Source organism: Lepus europaeus, chromosome 5 (genome assembly GCF_033115175.1).
Source record: "Lepus europaeus isolate LE1 chromosome 5, mLepTim1.pri, whole genome shotgun sequence".
Lineage (NCBI taxonomy): Eukaryota > Metazoa > Chordata > Mammalia > Lagomorpha > Leporidae > Lepus > Lepus europaeus.
Window position 1 is genome coordinate 117,970,548 of NC_084831.1, and position 26,811 is coordinate 117,997,358.

Here is a 26,811-nt window from a genome sequence, read left to right on the forward strand (position 1 = left end):
AAAGCATTTCTCTCTTCTCCTCTCTCCCCTCTCTCCCTCTCTCTCTTTAAACCAGGCGAGAATGAGTCTGCAGCAACCCTGTTGGTGCAAAATAAATAAATAAAGCAACCAGGGAGGGCTGCAGCAAGCACCACACGGGCTGGCAAAGGAGGGGGAGGAAGGGGAGAGGGAGGCTCTGGTGCTGGGAGGGGTCTGCAACAGAGGCAGCAGGGAGACTCAACAGGGTCTCAGGTCCTCCCGCCCCTCTCATCCCCTCCCCCGCCAGCCCAGGCAAGTCACTTTCCAGAGGGCTGTCTTTAAGTGTCCCGGCTGCTGGGCGATTCTGTGCCACCTCTAAATCCGCGAGTCCCCTGTGGGTGTCATTTACGGCAAAGTTCTGGGTCACAGCCTCCCCTGCGGAGCTTCATTTGCGGCTCCTTCGGCGGGGGCTCCTAAGGATGCACCCGCCGCTGGGGTGCTCAGTCTGGGCAGAGGCTGGGGAGGGGGCCAGAACCCTATGACCCTGCCCGATGGCTGAACCTGAAGCCTGGGTCTCAGTGCAGGAATGAGACGAGAGAGCAGGGCAGGGGGTAACGGTATTCAGGGTTCTTCCCCCTACCCCCTTAATCCACGCTCTGTCTCTCATATGCACACACAGCTCTTGCCTTCAGAATCACTTTATAAAGAACGGCACAAGTTGGGGTTTGTGTTTACCCAGTTAAAGCCCTCCCCCGAGAGGAAGACCCCACCCCCACCCCCCTCTGCTGCAGCTTATCCCTTAGAGAAGGGTTCATGGCCATCAAGAAAGCCAAGAGAAGTTCTGGGGCAACATGGCAGCTGCAGAACTGGTCTCGGCCCTGTCCTCAGGGCTCCTCTGCCCTCCTGGGGGTCAGTGGGACCCGGTCACAGAGTGGTAGCGTCCCCTTTGTTGTCTTTCGCCACGACCAGAGCAAAGGCTGGAGGCCAGGGCCAAGAAAATCGTCCTTGGCCTTCCAACTGACCGGGTCAGCCATCTCTGCTTCTCCTGGTAGGAGCAGCTGGAGCTGGGATGGACTCTGGTCCACCACCGCTCTCAGACTGGCGGGCTGGAGCACCATGGGAATGTTCTGGGGTCCCTCAGGACTGGGACTTCCCCGGGGCCACGAGGCTCCCTGTGAGCTGTGACCTCCAGGATGAGAGACTGTTAAGGACTGCAGGAACGTCTGTGTGTGTTTTGCCTGGATGTGGCTGTACGTCTCTGATCAGATTGGTGCTAACCCTGAAGTCTATTTTTAAAGTGCAACTTAAGAGGTCTGAATTCTAACTCTATGTCTGTCTGTGATGCTCTTGGCCTTCATTGTACCCTACCCCGCCCCCCAAATCCCATAAAGCAATTATCCTGCCTCTCCCCTCCCCCTCATCCTCACCCTCCACGTACCCAGTTTTGTTTAGACCCAGGGTGCCCAACCACTTTCTTGCTGAGCTGGGAGGCAAGAGGAAGGCAGGTATCTAAGGACCCAGATTCATATCTTATATAGGTACTTCTGGGCCCCGGCTGCCCGTCTCTGAGCTTAATCCTTCTCCCCCAGCTGAAGCCCACGGGGAAACGCAATGAGGTATTTCAAAGGCCTATTCATAGCTTCTAAGCCCAGAGTTGAGTTCTGTTCATCCAGGGTGCCCTGGGTCCCCCATTCTCTTGAGGGCACCTTGGTCCTCCTAGAGGTCCTTGTACCTCCCCTCCCCACTCCAGCCCACACCTCCCAGAAGCTGGGGGTGAAGGGTACGCGAAGTGAGAGGCTAGATTGAGGCTGGAGATGGCGTTCCCCCCTCTCACCCTCTGCCACTGTCCTGCTGCCAGGCCAGCGTCTGGGCTGAAAACCAGTCTCAGCGTTCGTTCACTCCCAAAAAAGAGGCAGGGAGCACACCTCCAGAGGAGACGGGACAGGAGGGGGCTGAGGATGGAACGGGGTCCAGGGAGGTGGGCCGGCAGGCCACAGGGAGAGGAAGGGAGTCCCCACCCCCTGGGCGGGTCACTTGGACAGCCCCTCTGGGGGCTCGATCTCAGTGCTGAACAGTTCCTTGTAGAGTGGGGGGAAAGCAGCTTGGACCACGATGGGGTGGAGGTGCTGGAAGATTTGCAGCTTTTCCACGTGCTGGCTGCACAGGCTCCGGAGCCTCCCCTTGGGCGGCAGCTGCAGGTGGGTCAAGGAGGAAGGAGGGTCAGTCCTTAGCTTTCTCCAGAGAGCAGACAAGTCCTCCCACCCGTCGAAGGCCGGGATGCCCCTCCGTGCTTGTCCCCGGTGCACCTGCATCACAGACCCCACTGGTGGAAGCAGGTATGTGCTTAGGAAACTAGAAGTGAGTGGGAGCTAACCTGGGATGGGCAAGTGTCTTCTGGGGGGAAGCCGCATATCACCTGGCTGCCACTCCTGGGATGAGCCTCGTTAAAGACCCTGGCTTGCACTCACACCCCTGAGACTGCCCAGCTTACAGGTGCACCTCTTCTTTCACTCACCTTCAAATGTCACCGCCTCCCTGAACACCTCCCTAACTATCCCCTGCCTGGATTAAGGTTCCTCTCTCTGTGCAGCCCTCCCCACACTGTAGGAAAATGACGCAATTTGCCCTCTGAAGCCTAGACTTAGGCTCCTTAAGTTAAGGCCCCGTCCCCCAACCCTCCTCTGAACCTGTCATAGTGCTTGGCACACAGCAAATGCTCAGTAACTGTGTGAACTAAACAGATTTTCCAAACCGGCACCCGACACTGCAAGGCTTCAACCCACACTGACTGCGGGCACTCAGCCAAGGGACATGAAAACGGCACAGAAACCCGTGAGGAGTCAGAGGCAGGGAGACTGTGCTGGAGTAAGTTTAAAAATACCTCTCACTAGCTATGGCCTCCCTCCCCCTGGCTTCGTCTCCTAGGAACGCGACAGTCAGGGAAGAGCAGCCAGCACGGTGAGCCCTTCATGTCTCCTGAGTTCACCATCTTTTCATCTCAGCCGCTTTACTCCGAGCGTGTCTGCGCTGTTGCAATAGTTTCACTCATTCATTCATCCAGTAAGTCTTTGCCGGGAACGTACATGAATCTGGGCCAGGCGATATAACCCTCACCGCAGGAGATGACACCTTTACCTGTACTGAATTTACATCCTGGTGACGGAGCCAGAAAATACACACAGAAAACTGTGGGCCCCATGATGACGACGCGGGAAAGAGACCGCGTCTACTCCGGGGTGCTTCTAAGATCGCATCTCCTAGAGACGTCCTGGCCTTGGCCGAGGCCTCTGTGGCACTCCTCGTGGGGGAGTTGTGTGAGTCACGCTGTGACGTTTGCACAGAAGTCAGACCACCTAAGGATGTGTTTCTCAGCACACATCCCTGTCGCTAAGTGATGTGTGGTGGTATATAATATGCTGGGTAATAAACTTCTTAAAAGAATTTATTTCAAAGGCAGAGAGACTGGGGCAGAGGCAGACACTCCCCAGACGTCTGTGACAGTCAGGGCTGGGTCAGGCCAAAGCCAGCAGTCCAGAACTCCACCCAGATCTTCCCTGTGGGTGGCAGGGACCCAGCTACTTGAACTGTCACTCACTGCATTAGCAGGAAGCCAGAATTGGGAGTGGAACCAAGACTTGAACCCCGCACTTTGATATAGGATGTGGGCGTTCCCAGTGGTGGCTTAACAGCTGCACCAACTAAAGCAGGGTGTGGGTGGAGAACCTTCTGTAGCTGGTTAGGAAAACCCTCTCCGAGATGAAGGGAGGGGGCAAGGCATTTGGAAAAGGAGGTGGGGGTGGAGGGGTCCGACTCTCCAGGTAAGTGTAGCCGCAGCTACATAAGCCCTGAGACACCATGGAGCTTCCTGTGTTTCAGAAGATCAAGGAGGCCAGTGTGGTTGGAATGGGTGACTGACAGGGGCCGTGGAAGGTCGGGGGTCATACTGTGAAGCTGGTTGGCTGTGACCCAGATTCTACATTTGATTCTGAGCATGAGGGGAAGGTATAGGAGGTTTGGGAACAAGAGCTGAACATAATAGGATCACCATCGTGGGTGCTATAGGTGGGACAAGAGTGGAGTAGGGGTCAGATGACGAGGCCGCAGTACCTGCTGCAAGTGAGAGCTGACAGTGGGGGCGACACTGGGCAAGGGGATACATTTTGAAAGTGGATCTACTATGGGCCGGTGCCACAGCTCACTAGGCTAATCCTCCACCTGCGGCTCCAGCACCCCAGGTTCTAGTCCCGGACAGGGCGCCGGATTCTGTCCTGGTTGCTCCTCTTCCAGTCCAGCTCTCTGCTGTGGCCTGGGAGTGCAGTGGAGGATGGCCCAAGTGCTTGGGCCCTGCACCCGCATGGGAGACCAGGAAGAGGCACCTGGCTTCTGGCTTCGGATTGGTGTAGTGCGCCGGCCACAGCGCGCCGGCTGGCCGTAGTGGCTATTTGGGAGGTGAACCAATGGAAAAGGAAGACCTTTCTCTCTGTCTGTCTCTTTCTCACTGTCTAACTCTGCCTGTCAAAAAAAAAAAAAAAAAAAAAAAAAAAAGTGGATCCACTAGATGGGCTTTCCAATTGCTCTCCCAGGTCTCATCTCTCCTCGTCCTAATCCACCCTGTAGTGAAGTTCAAGATCTTTAGGGCAGAAACAGGGTCACTTCTGTGTTCTCGGCACCTAGTGCTGTGCCCAGCATGTAGCAAGGGCCTGGATGAGTGACGGTGCAACTGTGGCTTCATGCCTTCACACTGGTCCCACAGTCAATCGTCTGAACAAGAGCTCTGTGTCATGCCTCTAGGCTTTGGGATGTCCCACTGCCCAGGAATACAGCCTTAACCCTTGAACGTGGCATGGAATGTTGATTTGCCCTTCACTTAATTTTCAGACTTATCTTCTGTTACTCTTCTCTCCCATTAATCTGTCCCAACTCCTGGCCTTACACTTTGGTAAAAATGTACCACAACTAATCTCTATGTATGCACTATTTTGCTGCCTATTTTTGATCACATCGTCTCCATAAGCCAGGAATGCCTGCCTCACCCCGGCAAATCCTGGTTGAAAAATAGGTTTTTATGGCCTGATGCCTGGTTTAAATGATGCCTTCTCTAACAAGCATGTATGACCCGCTCCTTTTACCCCGAGATTTTTTGTTTGTTTGTTTGTTTTTTGCTTGTTTTTTTGACAGGCAGAGTTAGACAGTGAGATAGACAGAGAGAAAAGTCTTCCTTTCTGTTGGTTCACCCCCCAAATGGCTGCTACGGCTGGTGCGCTGCGCTGATCCGAAGCCAGGAACCAGGTGCTTCTTCCTGGTTTCCCGTGTGGGTGCAGGGCCCAAGGACTTGGGCCATCCTCCACTGCCTTCCTGGGCCACAGCAGAGAGCTGGACTGGAAGAGGAGCAACTGGGACAGAATCTGGTGCCCCAACCGGGACTAGAACCCGGGGTGCCAGCGCTGCAGGCGGAGGATTAGCCCCGAGATTTGTTTTTAATCCCTGTTCTATTCTCTCTCACATACCATCTTCCTATGATGTCTTATGGTAACGTAGTGAGGGCCAGAGGGACAGGAGGAAAGAGTACCAGGATCACATCTTGCATTTGTCACTTAATGAATTATATGAACAAGTCACTGAAGTCTCCTCATCACTACAGGGAGATTTGGACCCTTAACCTGAGGACAGAGCTGCTCTGAAGACCCAGCCCAGACTGTTACTATATCACACAGCACATCTCTATCAGAGTTGTTGGTAGCAGCCTCTTCTTCATTCCCGGTTAGAATCTCTGGGTGAGGCCAGGACTGGCTCTCTGTATCTTTCCACAGTGCCTGTGCAAGCAGGTGCTGGGTAAGCGTTGGCTATATTAAACTGAATTGTTCCCTGGAGAGCCCTTGCCGTTCCAGGCTCTCCAGCATTCTGTCTTGAGGCACATGGAAGTAGCTGCTCATTTCCTCCGTTCCCAGCGCTGTTGCAAGCTGTGGGCCTCCGCACTCCCTCCCCTGCACCGCAGACCCTGGCCCTCGCGAGCCCTGACGTCACCGAGCCTCTGGCACCGGGCCTGCCCTACCTTTGCCAGGATGCCTTGACGATGAGTCTTGCAGAGATGGTGGTGAAAGGCCAGCTCTAGATTGCTCTGCAGCTGTTCTACTTTCCTTCTCTCTTGGAGCCCCGGCCGGCCTGGAGAAGGGCATGGGACCAAAGTGAGAACAGAAAAGGGCATGGAGGTGAACTTCCAGCTACAGGATGTACCTCTGTGGACATCTGTGCAGGATAGAGGCCCTCCCAGCTGCAGTGTGTGTGTGTGTCTCAGGTTGATAATGGTCAACTCCAGGACCTTGAGTTTGGTTTGTTTGTCTACCCAGGGAAAACCGAAGAGAGGTGAAAAGGATGGGAACTCCAACCTCCTAACTCCAGCTGCCTGACATTTCAGGCAGCCCATTCAGGGCTGAGTGACTGGATTCTGCCGTGGTGCGGGAAAGAGGCTGGAAGAGAGCTCCCTTCACCCCTACCAGGAATGGCTCCAGTTAGGAGGCGGCCTTCCTGAAGCCACCCGGGCCAGCGGCAGGGCCTCTGCAGCCGTCTCGTGGCCAGCTCCAACACACAAACCACCTTCTGCCCTGGTTCCCTACAGTACCCAGAAGTGTTCATTTCCAGCCCGAGGGGCGTGTTCAGGTCTCTGCTCACTGGCGGGGCTAGAGAACTGCTACTCAAGGTGGGCAGCCCCGCCCACTTCCCTGGGGGGTGGCTGAATACCTGACCTTGGGCCGCTGGGACCAGCCCAGCCCAGCCCACTCTCTGAACACCAGTGCACACAGAGAAGTGATTCCCAATCTTGGTGGCCTGGAGGTGGCTGTTAAAAGTCCAGGTGAATCCCAGGATCGGTGATGTGGGAACTTTGGAAGGGGACGCAGGCAGCTCCCCAGGCGACTCCAGGGTGTGCCACAAGGGACTCTAGCGTAGGCCAGGAGTCAGACAATTCCTACCAGGGAAGTAGCTCACTTCTCACCGCTTCTACCACCCTGTTTGTGCCGCTCATGTTTTATTGTGCAGCAGTATGGGGGAGGGGGCTCCTTGTGGCTATTCCCAATGTAACCCCACCAGAGCCTGGTGTCTGCCCTTGCGCGAGCCTGGCCGCACTCACTGGCGTTGATGAGAACCAGCGCCGTGTAGAGGGCAATCTCATCCTCAGAAAATCGCAAGGCGCTGAGTGAGCGGGAGAAGTCGAAGATGGAGCTGATGAGCTCGCTGCAGCCTGCGGAGCGGGGAGGGGAGGGTGAGCAGGGAGCAGGAACCGCCACCGCGGGGCCTGAGGATGCCGCCCTCCCAGTGCGGGGAGCCCGGGGCTGGCTGGGCCCTGCCCAGGGCAGCGTCCTGGCCTGGAAGCTTAGGAGGGAGTGGGCCTCGGAATCCTCTCTCGGGTTCCCCCCTGCCCCTCACCCAAGGCTCGGAACAGCTCCATGCCACCGTATTTGCCTTCGAAAAAGACTGTGTGGTTGTCGGCGTTGTAGGCCCTGCACATTCTGACCAGCACCACTTCCATAGCTCCTGGGAGATGGAGGCAAGACGTCGGGGTGGGGTAGAGCAAAGCCCTGGATGCCACCACCCCTCCACTGGGCTCGGCCCTGCCCTGTGCCCTCAGCGCCCAGCAGCCCCGGCCGCAGGCCCCGCCCACGCCCCCCCCCCCCCCCCCCGGGCACCTGCTTTGAGGAGCACGATCTGGTCGTTCTGGCAGAGCTCCATGAAGCCCGAGAGCCTCTTGGCGAACTCCACCACGTACTGGATGGCCTCAGTGAGGTGGTGGGCGCAGCGTTCCCACATCTCCCACACGGACTGGGGGGAGGGGAGGGAGCTCGCCAGTGCTCTCTGGTAGGACTCTGGGAGCCCCAGCTAAGGACCTGCAGGGGGTGGGTCCTGAACTGCACCTTCCCAGCACAGAGTCGCGGAGGGGTCACTTCCTGTCAGTCAGCCCCCTGCTCCCGCTGCTGACCCCAGTTAGCTGTGCAGCATGAGATGCAGCTTTGCCCTCCAACTATCTGCATCTTGTTAAGGTGGAAAGGATACACTTCCTCCCTTCCCCCCTCCCCAAGAGGACATACCCAAGGTCTTAATAACCTAAAGAAACACATGCGAAATGCCACAGGAGTGCTTTCAGAGCAGGTGGCATTGTCACTTTGGAGCCCATTGGAGCTGAATTTAACCTTGGCTCAAGCACACTGTGACCTTGAGTAGGACTTAACCCCTGTGAGCCCGATTTCCCAGTCCTATTAAAAATAGGACTAACAACCACCCTCATAGGTTGATTACTGTAAGGGTTGTGGATAATTTATGTAGAGCATTTGGCTGGCAGAGAAAGGGTGTTTAACAAATGGTAACCAGGGTTCTTTTTGTGGTTATCATGGATGCAGGCAGGAGGAGGAAGGAGAGAACACCAAGGCCCCCCTCACACCGCTCACCGCTGGTGTGGGGGTTGGAGGGATGGGTGGGGCATGGAAAAGGTAGGTCGAAGGTTCGGTAAAATTTCAACAGGCAAGGGCTAAGAAAAGCTCTCATCCATCTGCTAGGGTGCAGACAGACACGCCCAGCCCGGACCAGATGCCTGCTGGCCAGCCTGTGTCTCTATGACGCCCTGCCCCGCCCCCGCCACATGTGCACTGGTAGCCATTTCTGGGGTCTCCCAGTGGTGAGGAGATGTCCTCCCGGGCCTCACCTGCCTCTGGTAGCCGGTCACCTCCTCCCGGGAGAAGACGTTGGAGCGCTGCCGGAGCAGGTCCTCCAGCCGCAGCTGACAAGTCTCTCGGTAGGACTTACAAACGTTCTGCACCAGGTGCTCTGGGCCAGAGGAGAAAGGCACAGCTGGGCCTGAGCCAGCTCCTGTCCCTACCTGGACAAGGGCACTTCTCCACCTGGCCTCCCCTGTCTACCTCCTCCCTCTGCCCCTCGTCCAGCGGCCCTCACCTCCCCGGGGCTCAGGGGCTGGGTGGGTGGATTGATTGATTTGGGCTGCTGGCAGAAGCCCCTCCCTCCTCTCCAGCTCACCTATCTCCGTCAGAGAAGCATAAGGCGCCTCTGGGGTGCTGCGGAAACCCGGGCTGCTGTAGCTCTCCGAGCCCTGGCCTGGCTCCCCGAGCCCAGGATGCCTGGGTTGCTCAAAGTGAAGTCCACATCTGTCAGGGGTCAGCTGGCTGCCTGTGCCAAAGAAGCCCTCTCTGCCCTCACCCTTGCCCCGCTCAGGGCTGTATTCAAGGTGGTATGAAGCCCCATCGAGCTCGGGCTTGGCCAAGTTGCTGGAATGCGAGGGCCCAGAGCCCGAGGCTCTCAGGAGGCCCGGGGGACAGGCAGAGGCCTCGGGCAGGTCAGGCGAGGCACCCAGGGGCAGCTGCCCATCCGGGAGCCCCAGGGTGTAGGTGAGGGCGTCCGCTCCTTGGCCTCCCTCTGGAGGGCTCTTGGCTGCTTGTTCCTGCTGCTGCTGTAGCTGTTTCTGCACTTCTGCGTGCAGGCTGTCCCTCTGCTTCTTGGACATGCGGCCGAACTTGACAGCTGAAGGAGTCCAGGGGTCAGGAGTTGAGGAGGCAAGAGGACCCGGTAAGGGGCAGGGGCCAGGGGCACTTGGGTGGGGACAGGAGTCACCTCCCGCTCCCTGCTGGCCCAAGACTCCCCCCAAGGTCCAGGCTGCCCTCTGCCCGGTGGTGGGGGGCGGGGGGTGGTCTGTCCAGCCTGCCCTTTCCACTTCTGGAGCAAGTTCTTCTGAATCCTAAACCAGCGGCTAACAGTGCCAGGACGAAAGCCAACGAGCCCAGCCCGGGATCCCGGCCTCCATAGATCAGGGCTGGGGAATGGTTGGGTACGGGGGCACATCGGGCTGTATTGGGGTCACCTTGCCTTCTGGGAGGGTCGGAGGAAGAGGAGAGCTGAGCACACAGGTCTCCCTGTGGTCAGGCCTCCTGCTGCCTGGTGACCTACATACTCACCACAGCCCAACCCGGCCTCCGCGGCTTCTCTCTGAACATCCTCTTCTGCTCTCTCTTTCCTGCCTTTTCACTCCCCCGGCCACCCCTCCCAGTGTTGGGGCACAGCCCCTCGCCCCGCCTGCCCCCGTGCACCCCTGCGTGTTTCCTTTCGCTTTGTTATTTCGGGCACTGAAAAGTGCTGACAGCCTCCTTCTGGCTCCTCATCACCCCGTGCCTCCCCCAGCCCCGCCCTGGGCTTCTTCTGCAGTGGCTTTGGGGGGGGGGGGGATGCTGGTCAGGAGGTGGGGGGAGAGAGGGAGGGCAGATCAGGAGCAGAGTGAGGAACGCGGGCCGCCCCGCCCCCACGCCTGCGGTCGCTCTCTGGCTGGCTCCCGTTCTGTCCTGTGTCCTCAGATGAGAATTGGGGAGGGGTGGGGGGTGGACAGGAAGGGAGATGGTGCTGGAACCAGAGCAATGAGGCAGGAGGGGAATTCGAGGAAACTGGACGGGAGCTGGAGGGGTCTGGGGCCTTGGAATAAAGAGATCTGTTCTAGAGGAAGCTGACACTGGGGACCGGGAAGAGCTCCCGGGGAGCTGATTGGCCCGTCCCCACGGTGGAAGAGGCTGTCGGAGGAGGAGGAGTGGATAGCAGGCGTGTCTGCAGGTTAAGCCCCACCTGACACGACAGGCCAGGCTGCCCCTCTGAGGACGGCAGGGAAACCCCACGGGGGCTGCCCACTCGGCCTCACCGTCTCGGGACATGCCCAGGGCCAGGCATTTCTGCAGGCGGCAATGCTGGCACCGGTTGCGGCTGGTGCGGTCGATGGGGCAGTTCTGCTGACGGGTGCAGGAGTAGGCCACGTGACACTGCTGGCTCCGGCGGAAGAAGCCCTGTAGAGGACAGGTGGATGCCGGGGCTGCCGTGTCCCGAGGACATCCAGCCCACAGGCATGGGCCTCTGCTCTTCTTCTTTTTAAATCTGCTCTTAACTGACACCTCATAATTGTATCTATTGTGGAATAATTTGACTTGTGCATCTAATGTGCAATGATTAAATCAGGGTGTTTGGCATTTCCCGCTTCTTAAACACTTCCCACTTGGTGTTTAGAGCCTATGAACTCTTGTCTTTATAAAAATACCTAAACTGTCCCAAAACAGTCACCCCACTGAGCTGGGTGAACTTACTCCTCGGATCTCGGGGTATGGCGGTTCCCGCTCTCTGCCCTTCCTCCAGCCCCCTCTCGCACCCTGCCTCCACTATTCTGTTCTGCTCTCCTACCAGATCAACGTCTCTAGCTTCCACGCATGAGACTATGGTGCTTTCTGTGCCCTGGCCCCATTTTTCTACATCTTGTGGTCTGTGAGACTTTTTCCCCCTTCATTTCTTTGCAGTTTGTCCTGCAAGCACTTCCCCGGCTCAAGAAAAGTCCCTTCCTGTGCCCCAGGCCCTCCAGGGAGGCCCCATGCAGGCGGCTCCCTGCTGGCTCCATGGAATGGAGTTAGGACCATTGAGAGCCCGGGTCTGTCTCAGATGAGATGTGTCTGCGCATGCGTGCGTGTGCGCATGTGCTGCTAATATCTGCAACTCACCTTGCACCCCTCGCAGGTGATAACCCCGTAGTGGATCCCAGACGACTTGTCCCCGCAGATTTTGCAGGGGATCACTTCAATTTGCGCTGGAAGAAAGAGAAGTAGCTCAGCCCAGGAGCCATTTTTGCCTTCCACCGCCGTGGACCTGGGCTGCAGACACACACAGGTGCCTGGAGCCTCTCCTACTCCTCACCCCCCACTCCTCAGCCCCAGCTTGCTGTCTCCCTCCTGCAAAGTGGAGGGGAAGTGACGGGCCCAGTGCTTCTCAGCAGGGCAGTCTGGGGAGGCTGCTTTGTGTCTCTTGGAGGAGGGGGTGCAGGGGGACAGCGGGAGTTGTGTCAGCCCCGTGGAGGCCGAGTAGGCAGCTGCAGCGAGCCACCTGCTCAGCCCTTCAAGTTGAAACGCTCCGGTTGCCTCCCTCCCGCCCCGGGACCCCTGGGAGTCTTCACCGGCTTGCAACACCTGCTTCCCGCCCAAAGGGGCTTCCTTTGTGCCTCCCTCCCCCACTGGGGCTGGGGCTCCTGCCAGGCCAGAATGGGGGCATGGCAGGAAGATGGGGTACTCTGGGCAGGAGGCAACCGGAGGCCAGAAAGAGGTTTCAGCCATTCCCAGCCAGACAGGGAAGGCTCAGAGACCAGGGCCAGGGGAGCAGGGTTCCCCAAGTGCGGTGCAGAGAGAGTGGGAAGAAGCTGGAGACAGAGCCCAGAGAGTGGGGCTCAACAACCCAGCTCTGTTGGATGCTTGTGAGCCCAGGGTGAGACTCACATAGGGCTCTGGGCGCTTGGCCCACAGTGCAGAGCAGGTGGCTTTGGCTGTGGCAGTGCACAGGAAGGCGCCTGTGTTGACTGTGGACACATGCACAGGTGTGAGCTAAAGCCACCTCTTTTGACCTCTTCACCCTACAGATGAGGGACTGAGCCAGCTGGACAGGGCGCTGGACAGGTTCACCCAGCAAGTACTTCTGCACCCCACCTCTCCTGAGCTTTCTGCTGTGCTGTTCCATGGACTTTGCTCTGGGGATACATGTCAGTGGACATGTTTGAAGGCATGCCTCTAGGGGTGTGTGTGTGTGTGTGTGTGAAAGGTACACACGATTTCTGAGCCCACGGCATGTGTGTTTACTAGCTTTGGCTCAGTGGGCACTGCGACCCCCGGTTTCTCTCTCCCACTGAGCTCACAGTCACTGTGCCTGCTCCGTCCCCCGCTGTCTGCTGCTGGCCCCTGCTCATCTCTGCTTTGCCCTGTGCCTGTCAGTGCTCTCGGCTCGCCCCACTGAGTGTCAAGGGACAAGCAGGAGGCCTTCTCCCAACCCATCCTTGGAAGGCACCTGCGCAGGACTTGGGGTCCCTGGCTGCTCTCTCTGTTTGTAAGGCCACTTGAGGCTCTCTTAGACCATCTCTGACCGCTGGCTCCCCTCTGAGCTGAGAGGCCTGGGGCGGAGTCCTGTGAGCTGTGTCCCACTCAACGGACAGAGGGACATGCAGCCCTTGCTGAAGACAAACCCACCTTCCTATATATATGCCCACCTCCAGCCCCAGGCCTGCCCTGGCCACATATGGGATGCCTGATGAGAGGTGAGGAGGAAGAGCATGGCTTGCCCAACACTCCCCCAGATACTGTCTCCATCATCCTTAAACAGTCACCTCCGCAGGCTGGCCCTGTGCTGCGTCAGAGCCAGTGGTGGCCTCCTCCCGCGGACAGGGAGCATGGGCATCGGAGGCCCCTCCCGTGGAGCTCCGTTCCTTCCCCTCCCCCAAGCCACACTTGCTTGCCTGACACCCCCACAGTAAGCTGTGGTCACCCCAGGACCAGAGAGCGAGTGAGCCTCTCAGATTCTTTCCAGGAAGCTTAGCAACAGATAGTATGCCCGGAGGGGAGGAGCGAACCAGAGGGGATTGGGTGCCTGAAAGAGAAGTGGAAAATGTGGGGGCACTGGCACTTCGAGTCACTTCGATGCTCTCTCTCTGAGCCTCCCTCTCTGCCAGTAAGACAACGGCAAAAGCAACACTGCCCATTGATGGAGGGATCGTGGGAAGAACAGAGTAGTTAGCGCATGATTTCGTCGGCAGAGAGTACTGTGTGTGCCGGTCACTGCTACGGATGGGGATGGACAGAGGGAAGGCAAGAAACCCAGGGCTCCTGGCCGATTCCGCCAGGGCCTGCTCTTGCCCGGCGCCCTCCCCCCAGCCCCCAGCCTGTGGTATCTCTCTCCTCCGTGGCTCTAAGACCAGAGTGTGTTGGGGGGGGGGAAACCAACATGGGTCACCCAAAAAAGTAAGCGGGAGGGAGATTAGGCCAAGCCACAGTGGGAACTCAGGCTCCGGCCCAGCAGCCAACCACAGGCCTCCCTGCCTCTTCCCTTCTCCAAGAGCCACATCCGTGTGCGTGTGTGCGCTCACCACACAGGTGACCCCAGACACATCTCCCTGACCCACGCCTGACCCACCGCTTGTTCTGGCCCTAGGAACCCTACAGCTGCGTCGCCCAGGCCCTGCCCTTCTAGAGGGAAGACGAAGCCAGCCAAGGACCCCCTCCACAGAGACCCTTGTTTGGAGGACCCCAGCCACCAGGAAAGCCCCTCCTCCTCCATCCTCCAACCACAGGCCAAGACAGAAGTGTACAGTAAGGCAGGCACCAGACCCTCTAGCCTCTCTGAGCTAGAGAAAACAGAGACCTAGAGTTGGACAGAAAGCTGCCGAAACACGGAAAAACCCATACTCGCGTCCTGGCCCTGTGCCCAGCTGGCAGCTCCCTTGGCCCCAGCAGCCCTCCTGTCCTCTTCCCTCCTCCCTCCTCCCCTCCCTGCCACCTGTACACCCTTCAGTGCCATCTACCCCAAACCTCAAAGACAAACTTCCTAGTGCACGTGTGTGTGTGTGTGTGTGTGATTGGGAGGGGAGGGGAGAGGGGCTGGGGCAGGGCCGGGGCTGGGGGAGGGTGGCTGGAGGTGAGAGTCGCTGAAAAACACCTCTGGAAACTCACCTTCAAGACCCAGCCCTGTGAGCCACGCTCCTGCAGGTGGTGGGAACCCAGACTGGGGAGAGGGAGCTGAGTAATCACAGGATTACTCAAACTGTTGCCCGGGAGCCTGGCCTGCCAGGAACTTACCATCTCAGGGCCTGATGGTGCCAGGAACTAGAACCAGGCAAAGGTCAGGAAGCTCCGAACCAGCCCCTGCCTCATGGGCTCCCACAGCAGCCCGATTCCTGCCCGCTGTCTTGGCAACAGCTTTGTGTCTATCCTGCTGCTCTCCCCTGAGGCTTAGCTAAAGAAAACCCTCCAATTCCACTTGCTCCCAGAAGGACAGAGAAATGTCCCTCCCCACACATTGGCTGCTTACGTCACCTACCAGGGCCGGCACTGGGCTGCAGCAGGTTAAACCCCCACCTGCAACGTCAGTATCCCTTACTGGCGCATCGGTTCCGGTCCCTGCTACTCTGCTTCTGATCCAGCTCTCTGCTAATGTGCCTGGGAAAGCAGCGGAAGATGGCCCAGGTGCTTGGGCCCCTACTATCCACGTGGGAGACCCGGATGGAGCTACCGGCTCCTTGGCTTTGGCCTGGCCCAGCCCTTGTGACCATTGGGGAGTGAACCACAGGTGGAAGAACTCTTTTTCCCTCTGTCTCTCCTCTTTCTCTGTCACTCTGTCTTTCAAATAAATGAAGAACAAGTCTTAAAAAAAAAAAAAAAGGAAGAAAAATGTCAAATACTACTTTAAAATGCATTATCTGCAGCTGAACCACTCTAGCCTTTCCCTCTCACACAAGCTCACTTGGCGATCTTATTCAGTAGCAATGCCTCATTCAGGGGATCTGAGATGATGTTTAAGATTCTGCATTTTAGCCGGCGCCGCGGCTCACTAGGCTAATCCTCCGCCTTGTGGCGCTGGCACACCAGGTTCTAGTCCCGGTCGGGGCACCGGATTCTGTCCCGGTTGCCCCTCTTCCAGGCCAGCTCTCTGCTGTGGCCAGGGAGTGCAGTGGAGGATGGCCCAAGTGCTTGGGCCCAGCACCCCATGGGAGACCAGGAGAAGCACCTGGCTCCTGCCATCGGATCAGCGCGGTGTGCCGGCCGCAGCGCGCCAACCGCGGCGGCCATTGGAGGGTGAACCAACGGCAAAAGGAAGACTTTTCTCTCTGTCTCTCTCTCTCACTGTCCACTCTACCTGTCAAAAAAAATAAATAAATAAAAATTAAAAAAAAAAAAGATTCTGCATTTTAGGTGCTGGCCTGGCACTGTGGCATAGCTGGTAAAGCTGCTGCCTGCAATGCCAGCATCCCACCTGGGCACTGGTTCAAGTCCTGGCTGCTCCACTTCCAATCCAGCTCCCTGCTAATGGCCTGGGAAAAGCAGTGGAAGATGGCCCATGTGTCTGGGCCCCTGCACCCATGTATAAGACCCGGTTGAAGATCTTGGCCTTAACATGGCCCCATGCTGGCCATTTCGGCCATCGGGGGAGCCATGGATAGTCCCTGTCTCTCCTTCTCAGTAACTCTATTAAAGTAAATAAATAATCTTTTAAAAATTTTGCATTTTAATAAGCCCCTGGCCAGTGCCCCAGTGTGCTGGTCTTCACCTCAAATTTTCAGGAGCAAGAGTTGAGTCCTTGCTTTTGTGCCAGGCTGCTCCTCTTGGAGTTGGGGTGGGAGTGGTGATCTCTCCCAGAGCTCCTTCTCATATCTGCTCTGACTTTGTGGGTGTTTTTAAATTTTTTTTTTAAACATTTGCTTATTTATTTGGAAGGCAGAGTTACAGAGAGGAGGAGAGACAGGGAGAGCAAGCTTCCATCTTCTGGTTCACTCCATAGAAGGCCTCAATGGCCAGGGTTAGGCTAGGCTGGAGCCGAGGACCAGGAATTCCATCCGGGTCTCCCATGTGGGTACAGGGGTCCAAACACCAGGGCCATCTTCTGCTGCTTTTCCAGGTGCATTAGCAAGGAGCTGGACTGGGAGTGGAGCAGCAGAGACTCAAACCAGCGGCCCTACGGGCCATGGTGGCTTAACTTGCTGGGCTGCACTGCCAGGCCTCAGTGTGACGATGTCTAACATTTTGTTCTGATATAGTACTAGGAAAAGTGATTGCATCCCCTCGGATGGCTCTGGATGGAAGTGCTCCTGGGGGCATCCTCGGGGAGCCTCTTAGGAGAAGCACGGTAGAGGTAGAGGCGCAGTCACCCTCTCTGCCCCCGGCCTCCTCTAATCTCACCCTTCTCACAGCTGCGAGATTCATTGATAGCGCTCTGAGTGCATCCAGAGCCTGGCCCTGTGCCATCGTAGGAAGCCAACTCTGGGCCCTGTCCAGGTGCCCTGTGCCACAGAGAGGAAGTGGTAGGGGCAGAGGAGGGGTGCAGCCCAGGGGATCTCTCCCCTCAAACCCCAGCCCCTGCCCCTCCCCCCGCGGTGATGCAGGATGCATTCACACCGGGGAGCCCTGGAGCCTTGAGCGCAGAGCTAGCTGGACGCTTTCTCCTCCTCCCTCCCATGTCGCCAGCAGCTACTGCTGAAGGGGAGGAATGGTGGCAGACAGACACGGCAGGGTTCTCACTCTGTGTCAGCCTGACATCCGTGTTTACCTAGTGCTCACAATGAGGTCCATGCTGCTAGTCACTCACGTCCTCATTTACAGATGAGAAAACTGACGCCTGGAAAGACCAAGAGGCAGAGCTCGCATTGGAGCCCAGGTCTCTGTAACTCTGGAGCCGGTGGGCTCCATACCCTAGGAGGGTGAGCGGACCAGAGCATCAAGGAGTGTGGGGGATAGGAGCAGGTGACTGGCTGCTGGGGTGGTGGTGGTTGGGTGGAGGGGGGAGAGTGTGAGGTGGAGGGGGTGGGCCAGGCAGCCATCTGGGGAGGACGCCTGCAGAAGCAAGCCAGGGCTCTCATCCAGGATACAGATCTAGAATGGGGTTCCCTCCGTCTCAACTCTTCCAGGCTGGCCCCAGCCTCCACCTGCCTTCCCGGCTTCTCTAAGGCTAAGGTGGGACCACCTGTCCATCCCAACAGACCTCCCCACACAGGCTGGCTCCAGAAGACGCAGCGTGCTGGCGTGCGGGCTGCGTTTCCACGTCTCGCGGGGCCTCTCTTGCAGAAATGAGTGAATGAATGAATGAGAAAGGGGAACACATCTCTTTTCTTAGCTCGGGTCCCTCCTCTCCCCACAGCCCAAACTCTCAGCCCCTCTCCCCACTGAAACCACAGCTTTGGCCAAGGGTCCCCTGTGCACCTCAACCCATCCCCCGGCTCCCTCTTTCTCAGCTCTCAGTTCCCTCAGCTTCTGCAAAGCTGGAAACCAAGGTGGTGAGTGCCCCAGAGGGGCGCAGGAGAGGGAGGGCCTGGTGGGGGGAAGCGGTTCCACCTGGCGGGCACCACCCCCAGCCCAGGCCAGGGCCCCCCCACCGGCCCCTGGTGAGAATTTTCTGCTGATACACCCAGATCCTAGAGCTGAGAAAACAGTGAAGCTAAAACTCAGGTGGGCGAGGGAGAGTCTGGGGTTCTGAAAAGCCATGAAAGAGCCAGCCACCCGAAACCCCCTCCCGCCACCCCCACCACCCCCGCAGTCTGGGACAGGAGAAAGGAGGGGAAACAAAACAACCGGCGAGGGGGGGGATGAATCACCAGGAGGAAGCTCTGGGGAGGGGGAGTCCAGACGTCACAGTCACAGAGAGCCTTCCTGGACTCCTGGGCCAAAGCTCCTCCTCTCTAGAGCCAGGCAGCAGCAGACCCGGGGAGGTGGGGGGCACCCTAGCTGTGGTCCCCAGGCGCTGCCCTATTGTTCGCTCTCCGCCCAGATGACATCTCCATCCTCTCTGAGCCTCCCAGCCCCAGGGAAGGTGCTGTGCTGCAACAGCAGCAGCAGGAGGAGTGTGGGTTAGACTTCAGGCAGGACCAGGAGTGAGGCCCTAAGGCTGCCTTCCCTGGAGAGCCCTAGCTTGGGAAAGCCCCTGCTCCCAGTTAGCTTGCGTCAGGGGCTGAGGCAGGGGACAGGGAGAGAGGCAGGGCAGCTGCTATGCCGGTGCAAAACTTTTCACCGTGATGGGACAGGCCAGGACTCTCCAAATTCTAGCGCCTCGGGTTGGCGGTATCGGGGTTTTCTGTTAGGAAGGTGAAGAAATTAGCTGTGAAGCTCCCTGGGGGTTCAGAGTTCTTCCTGGCCCACTGCTCCCCAGGATCAGGCCCAGACTTAGGAAAAAAGATCAGGGTGCAGCAGAGTGGCATGGACACCCCGGCCCTCCGCCTCCTCTTCCAGGCCCAATGCCAGGCCACAATGCCTGCTGGCTGCACAGTGGCCATGCCCCTGTGGGTGACATGACCAAGCCACGCTCCCTCTGGCTGGCTGGGAGTCTCTTTGGATAATGAACACTTCCTCTCCCCGTGACAGCAGCAGGTCACCCCAGAAGCGGGCCTGCACTGCCCTGCTCAGCACCCCCATCCTTGCCAGCCCCTGCTTGCTTAGAGCCAGTCCACATGGAGCCTGCTGCCCGTCCTGCCAGTTCTTCCTCTCGGCCTCTCCCTGTGTCTGAGTGCCTTGGGTGCACTGCTGGGCCCTGGCGCCGACTCTGGGCCACGCGTGTCCTTGCTGCGGGCACTCCCGGTATCTGTCCACCCATGTCTCTGTCCAGATCTCACCTTCACCCTGCAGGCTTCCCAGCTCTGTCCTTTGAGGCTGGCCGCCTCAGCCCTCCATTTCTTGTCCCACCTCTGTCGCTGGCTCTTGGGGTGTGTCACAGTCCCACCCAATGGCTCTGCTCCCCTAGCAGTGGTCGGATGGGCTGGTGGTGCCAGCACTCATCAGGCGAGTGGTCTGATGACTTGGGGCCATGAGACAGACGTCAGTGACCAAGTGAAAAGGACCAGGAGCACTGACCCCCACACTAGAGGAGGCCCGTCTCTTGTCTACCAGCTGGGGGCAGAACCAACATAGAGCTGCCCAAGTGCTTTCCTGGCCACTGCCGGGCCCCAACCCCTGCCATGCTTGAAGCACACCCAGTCACTGCATCCCAGGGGTGATTTGCAGATGTGGGGCCATTTCTGGGAAGACCAGTCTGCCAGTCTTTGCTGCTAATGGGGAGAAGCTCAAAGGAAAACGGGGGCCCCGCCGGGCCCTTCCCTTGTGTTTGGAAGTGTTCGCTCTCCTCCTTGCCCCTGCTCACCCACCCAGCTCACACCCCTGTGGGGTGGTCTTGTGCCCCAGCTGCCTGAAGTGGAGCCTCTCTCCTCCTTGGCCTCCTTCCTTTCTACCCTGGGTGAGAACTGGGTCTCCTTCCTCCCTGTGGGAGTGCCTCACTTAGGGCCCCGGGGCCTCTCCTGGCTCCTGGCCCTAGGAACGGGAAGTCTGCCGAGCTGGGTCTTGCTCTTCTGTCTTGTGTTTAAATTCAGCTGCCTCGCTTAACAGCGGGGAGGCCAGGGCCCAGGAACTCGCCTGGGGCTCCACGGCCAGCCGGGGCCAGAGGGGTCTTTCCAGGACTCAGCACAGCAGTCTTTTGGTAGCGTGTGTGGGAAGACCCCAGGGTGAAGCTGTGGCTGGCTCCGTCCCCAGGCCACAGGGCACGGAGCGTCCCTTTTGCTCCTTCACCCCATGTGCTGAGAGCTCTTCTTATGTGAGCTGGGTGGACGGATCGATTTGCCCACCTTTGCCCTGCTGCATGGCACAGGGACCCCAGCCAGGAAGGGAGGGCCCAAGGGCCTTCTGCTGCCATGTCCTCTGCCTTGGTCCCCCATCAAAAGGGTGAGAGTCGGTCTCCCTCTGTCTCTGTCTCTGTCTCTGTCTCTGTCTCTGTCTCTCTCTCTCACACACACACACACACACACCACGCTGGCTGAATTCCACTCAGTCCTCACGTTCCTGGCTAGGCAGAAAGTGTGGTGGCTCCGAGGCCTGGCTGCTGGGGTCTGAGCCTGGCTGCCAGCTGCCCTCAGTTGCTTCGGGGCACAGCGACTTGGCTGGCCCCTCACAAGCAGGGTGGAGGCCGGGAGTAACGGGCCACCAGGGGGCCTGGAGCTGCCTCCACACATCGGCTGCCAGTGTGGAGCCCCGGGCAGAGCGCTCCCCCTGCCTGCCTGCCTGCCTGCCTCTGTCAGCTCTCAGAAATTCTCCCCAGGACACAGGACCCGGGAGCCCCTCCATGGTCCTTCCTCCCTCCCGCTGCGTCTGTAGGGGAGCTGCCTGGGGGCTGAGACTCCCCCACAGCTCCACTCATCTCCCAACCAGCCGGAGACCTTGACCGGGACACACCCTGCCCGGGGAGGCGCTGGGCCTTCTCACACTGCGTCCAGGACACCCGCCCTTTCCCGCGGGCTCAGGGATGGCGAGGGCTCCAGGTTGGCCTGCTCCCAGGTGGCCCGTTCACTTACTTCTCATGACTGAGCCTGGGCTCCCGGTCCTTCTCAGCGGGGGTGCTCCAGGGACGGGGCACAGCTGGCAGCGCAGGTAGGGGTGAGGCCCTCTCCACAGCGCCTCAGCCCGCAGCTCTGCACCCAGCTCTCCCCCTCTGCTTCTGGGCGAGGGGTTTATGTTCCGCACCACACAGGTGGCCAAGTGACAACCCCCCTCCCCGCGCGCCCCCCCCAGGGGTGCAGTGGGTAAGATGACAGGCGCCCTGTGTGGCCAATCTGGGCCTGGGGCAGAGTGTGAGGGGCGGGGCAGCCAATCATAGGGGGCGTTGGAAAATTCCAAAACCACATGTGACAGCCACACGCGGTAAAAGCTGTTTCCACCCACCAGGGTAGCTCTGGCCGGGGAGCTGGAATGAAGCTCACAAGAGCCTGGGGCCAAGCTCCTACTCCCCTCGCCCTAGGGACCCTCGAGCCTGATCCTGTCTCCGGGTGACTCCAGGGATAGGGATGTTCCAGAGGTAAGTTGCAGGACATCTACCTAGGGTGGTGGCACCTGCCACCCGAGACCCTGCAGACTGATGGGCCAACAGCCGTGCCCGGTGCGGTGTGGTGTGGTCCGGGAGGCTGTCCCCTCCCCTCCCCAGGCCTACGCTCCTCCCGACAGACGTGATGTGTGCGCTGGGATAGGGGAGCCACGAAAATAACAGTGGTAGCAAGAGCTGCCAGGCAAGCGCCCACAACCTGCTGCAAGGCGGGGGTCCCACAGGGCTTGCCCAGGACGGGTAATCACAGTCATCATCATGCCTTCCTCTGTACCGGGGACGGATCTGAGCGCTTCACGTGCATTAGCTAAGCCTCACAAAATGCTTGGCTACCATTATCCCCACGGCAAAGACGAGGAAAGTGAGGGCCAGTGCTGTGGGCAGCGTAATGGCTTAAATCACACGGTCGCCTGTTCAAGTCCCGAATGCTCCACTTCTGATCCAGCTCCCTGCTAATGCTCTTGGGAAAAGCAGCAGAAGGTGGTCCAAATGCTTGGGCCCCTGCTACCCATGTGGGAGATCCTGATGGAGTTCTGGGCTCCTGGCTTGGGCCTGGCTATTTGTGGCCATATGGGGAGTGAATGAGTGGATGGAGGATCTCTCTGTCTCTCTCCCTCCTCCTCTCCCTCTGCCTTTCAAATAAATAAATAAATTGGTTAAAAAAAAAAAAAAAAGATGAGGAACACGAGGCACAGAGAGGTTCGGTAACTTGCCCAATGCCACACAGCTATGAGGTGTCGGAGTCAGGATTCAAGCCCAGAAAGGTCCCGCTTGAGGGATGGCAAGGTTTCTCTGGTTCAAGTGCTTCTGAGAACATCAGCTTGGGATGCCTGCTTGCCTGTGACTCCCTACAGAGTTTCTTGGCCTGGGGTCGTTCTGAGGGAGCCAAATGCTTTCAGAGGCACTTGCAGCTTTATATCTGCTTACATCAGGCCCCTCTTAGTCTAGGGGGGTTCTCTCTGGCGTCCTTGTCTTGGACCCTCGGACCCCATCTTGGGGTAGATTCATTTCGGGGACCATTTTTCAGTCTCGGCCTGGGAGCAGGCTTAGACCCTCCTGGTTCTCCTAAGACATCTCTGGTTTTGCCAGGGTTCTAGCAGCCCCTCAGTCAAGTCCAGCCTTTCCCTGCTGGCCTGCCTGCAGAAAGGAAGGGCGGGGCAGTCAGCCTGGCTCCTCATGGGGACACTCGTGGCATGGGGGTAGGCAGGTGGTGGAAGACCCAGAGGCTGGGAAGGGGATGAGGAGGTATGGACCTGGCCAAGGTTCCTGCGGTATGGGGTTAAGGGCAGGGATGGGCTTTGGCCTCTCCCAGTTCCCACTGTTCCAAAAGTCCCCCTTCTCCCCCCACCCACATATGGTCCCTGAAGGCCTCCCCCAGCTCACGCGCGTCACTCCCTGACCCGCTTTCCTTCCAGGGCACTGCTCAGCATTTCCGTGGGGCCCTGTGGCTGGGGCAGGCGAGGCACGGTCAGGATTGTGCTGAGCAAAGCAATCCCCCCACCCAGGAAGGTGCAGCATGCTAGGCGGGCCCCCAGCCCCCGTGTGCCCGGCTCAGGCAGGAGGGCGAATCTCGCCACCTGAGCTGCCTGTGCTCCGAACAGGGAGGCTCCGGGCGACTCTGGACGCGGCTGGGATGGTGCTGAGTGTCCAGGAGGGACTGGCCGGAACTCCCTTGACTCAGGGCCACAGGGCATGGAGGCGTCCTCGCCTACTCCAGAGAGGTATTCCTTAGTTCTTGCACCGGCGGCTGAAGGCTGGCACATGGCCCCAGAGGGGTGTCTGTTTTGGGCTGAGTGGGCGCCTTTTCTGGGGGATTCGCCTCTCTCGCCAACTGGGAGAGTCAGTGTCATGTGCTGAGTGGTCCCTAGAGAGGATGCTGGCTTTAGTGTCCACGGGAAGTCCTCCCTAAGCTCTAGCCCCCTTCTCATATGCCACGGTCTCCATCACCCAGGGCTCCAGGGCACAGAATTTCCTACAAAAGACCGAGGCTCTCCTGGTCCCACACAGCCTGGCTCCTGGCTCGTTCACACATCAGGACGTGTTAACCACACCAAACCTAGTGCTGCTGCCACAAAGCCTGGTGCACGTTCCTGGGCTGCCAGCACCACACGCGCCATCTCCTCGGCTTCCGCCCGGGCCCCTCCCGGCTGCCGTGCCTCTGTCCAGCACCTCTGTTCCCCGTTCTGGGTTCCCTTTTCTTTTGTTCCCTCCCTGTTTCCTTACAGTGTCGCCTCCACCCGCCAGGCCTCTTCCTTACCGGCTACTGCGTCTACCTGTGGGTCTTCCCATGTCTTCTTACGTGTCTGCTGCTCCCCGTCTCCCCCGGGAGTGGCCTCTCACAGGCCCCTGCCTCTCTGCCTGCCTCCCCCACCTCTTGCAACCTTTGTGCCTTTCTTTCATGCAAACCTCCCAGTCTCTGCGGAACGCTTCTCCATCCCACCACCCTGCGGCCCCATACTCACAGGTGTGGGTCCTCTTTGCAGCCAGCAGCTCTGGGAAGAGAAGACAGACGGTGAGGGTGGGGGTCAGACACTGAGGACCTTGGGGGCTGAGATGCTTCCCCCCTCCCAGGGTCCCTACCGCAGTCCCCCCCAGCAGAGCCAGGCTGGCATCTGAGGAGGTGGCCACGCTCTGTGCCCTTCACCCATGCTGGCCCTCTTCCAGGTCCTCAGAGCCTCTGGGACTTCCCCAAGCCACTCCCGCCGCCTGGAATGCGTCTCTGCCACACCCCTTCATGAGGCAACTCCTCATTGCTCAGGTCTTCCCTCTTCCTTGGAGATGCTGGTACCCCATCCCCAGCCTCGCGCTTACACGCCCAGCATTTTGCACTTGATTTCCTGGCCCTCGTGACGTCACCAAACCACCACAACTGTCTTGTCATCTATGAAGTGGGGCTTTCCTGCTGGATGCACACCCGTGGGGGCAGGGCCCGTGTCTGCCTGGTGCACCTTGTCACTCACAGAGCCCTCCAGGGCCCGGCACGTCACAGGTACACAGCAAACACCCTGCAGCCAGTGTTACGTTGCTGTGGAGGGAAACTTTTGGATCACTTATACCTGCTTGAAAGCACAGGGGCGTCCCAGGGGTGTGGGGCTGGGAGCAGGGCAGAGGTGGAGGGGGGCTGCATGCACAGGCCCCCCTCTGGCTTCCATGGGCCAATGTCACTGGCCCACGAGGTCAGAGGGAGGAATCCCTCTGGCAAGGTGGCCAGTTTACCTGGGACTGCAGAGAGAGGAGTGCCGAGGGCGGAGCTGTACCTGGAGCACGCTTAGGGGTGGGGCATCGTCCATTCACGGTTAGGGTAGGAAGCCCCTGGGAAGCAGGAGGCTTCCCCTGCCAGACTTCGGTCCCACTCCAACACCCACATAACAGCTCCTCTGGAGCACAGGGCCAGGCTAGCCTCCTTAGCCTCTGACTCTCCTGTCCAAACCTGACACACACCATCATCCCAACACCCCGCTGCCCGCCACTTGCCCAATCCCTCTGCCCAGGAGGCGCTGGGGTGGAGGAGGGGAAGGGCTGCCCGGAGGAGGTGTGTCTCCACTCAGGCCCACCCCTCTCCCCGCTGATCCCGCCCAGCCCCAGCCGGCTTCCTCCCTGACGTGGCAGCCCTTGGCCCTGCACCTCTACCTCTGCGCAGCGCTGGGTTGGGAGTATCCCCTCGCTGGCCAGGGCAGCTGAGCTCTCCCTCCACTAGGTGGCCCTGGCACTCACACCTGAGCCCGCGCGTGGCCCTGAAAACCCGCTCTGAGGGATTCCTCAGTGAGACCAACAGGGAGGCCAAGGATTACCTGACCCTCTGTCCCTCCCTGCCTATGGCCCGGTGCCCCACAGTCTCTGTGGAAATGAAAGCCCACACCGTGGGCCAGCAGGCAGGAAGGTGCCAGGCTAGCGGGCACCTGCCCTGGCAGGGTGTTCATCCCCCTCCCCCCAAGCCCATCACTCCCTAATGGCAGGACAGGTTCCTCCACTCGCGGATGAATGGCGGGGCGAGGGGGCAGGCCCCCAGCCACTGCTGCCCAGGGTCGTGGCCAGCCCAGGTCCGTGGAGCAGTGTCCACCCCCCCATCTCCCAGGGGCTGGCTCACTTCTACAGGGGGCAGGGGGTGGCTGGTGCCCTGTGGCCTCCCTCACTCTGCCCTTCTTCCCTCTTCCTGCCTTACGCCCACCTTGTCTCTTCCTTCTTCACTTCTTTCTTCCCTCTTGATGCATTTCCTGTTCCTCCAATCTTCCTACCCGTCAGTCAGTCCCCCAGTCCCTCCTCCTGTCTCTCTGCTTCCATCCAGACGGTCATCTCTCCCACTCCCCCCTGCCCATCCATCTCTCCCTCCTCCCAGAGCTCCGGTCCCTCCCGCCTCACTTCTCGTCCCGTCTCTTCCCATTTCTCCTCTCCTCTGAGTCTCCGGGCCGTCCTGTCCACCTGCCTGCAGGGCCGGGGGGCTCCTTACCCCTCGAGGCTCGGTGGTGTCTCTGTGGGGCCCTGTCCATGGGGCAGCTCCTTGGTGCTGTCCTTGCTGCCCTGGCTGCCCAGGAGGGCAGGGAGCAGGGCCCAGGGGAGGGAGGAGGGGGAGGGAGGGAGCACCTGGCCCGTCAGCAGGCAGGGGAAAGGAGTGGCTGGCAGAGCGTCCTGGCACCAGGAAGGGACATGGGGAGAAACCATGGTAGGAAGTTTGGAGTCTGCAGGAGAAGCAAGGTGGTGCAGAGGAGGCAGCCGGCATTTACTCATCACCTCCTATGCGTCTGGCCCTGTGCATAAACCCACGACTTTGCTTTACACAAACCCTCACGGTACACACCACGGGCAAGCGTCATCATTCCAGATTTACCAGTGAGTCCAGTGATGCTCCAAGAGACATGTCCGTGCCTTGCCCAGGGACTCGCACCAGGACAAAAAGCGGTCGCGCTATGATTTGAACCCAGGTCTCCGCGACTTCAGAGCCCTGTGGTTCCCACTGGACTGGGACAGGTTGCAGGGCCAGGGCAGGCAGGAAGAAGCACATGCTTGGGGGTTTCTGCCTCTTCTCCAGGGTGGGGACAGACTCATCCCAGGAGCTCCTTGGTGTCTGACTGCTGTCCCTGGCCGTCCCTCTGGGGGACGCCCTGATGCTCCCACATGCTCCTGCTCTGCTGGGGGCCAAGGGTAGGCTTGGAGGGGGTGTGCAGGCAGAGAGGTGATGGGAGGGGAGGATGGGGAGAGAGACACAGGAGAGCGCTCAGGCCAAGCAGGCTCATGCCTAGGCCTGCACTGAAGGGCTCTGAGGGGGCCCAGGCTGCAGCAGATTCTGGGTGCCACTGTTCTCCTGCAGGGCCTCAGCCCAGAGTTTGATTAGCTGGGCCTGGCTCTCCTGGTTACCCAACAGGAGGCCTGCTGGCCGGGGGCCAGGCTGCAGCGGGAGGCTCCCTGGCACCTCCTCCGGCTGGTAAACAGCAGAGCAGGAGCCGGCCACGCCACGGCCTC

General features: G+C 59.2%; 1 protein-coding gene across 1 annotated transcript; it reads right to left on the reverse strand.

The window, feature by feature from the left end:
* Nucleotides 1-1,760: 1,760 nt before the first annotated feature.
* On the reverse strand, nucleotides 1,761-25,886 carry RORC (RAR related orphan receptor C). The gene is made up of 11 exons (XM_062192272.1): nucleotides 25,802-25,886; nucleotides 23,817-23,846; nucleotides 11,481-11,566; nucleotides 10,640-10,781; nucleotides 8,980-9,480; nucleotides 8,651-8,772; nucleotides 7,641-7,773; nucleotides 7,381-7,488; nucleotides 7,085-7,195; nucleotides 6,011-6,120; nucleotides 1,761-2,150 (listed from the first exon to the last, which is right to left on the reverse strand). Exons 1-11 carry the CDS (start codon nucleotides 25,839-25,841, stop codon nucleotides 1,989-1,991), a joined length of 1,545 nt encoding a protein of 514 aa, XP_062048256.1. The 5' UTR covers nucleotides 25,842-25,886; the 3' UTR covers nucleotides 1,761-1,988.
* Nucleotides 25,887-26,811: the final 925 nt, after the last annotated feature.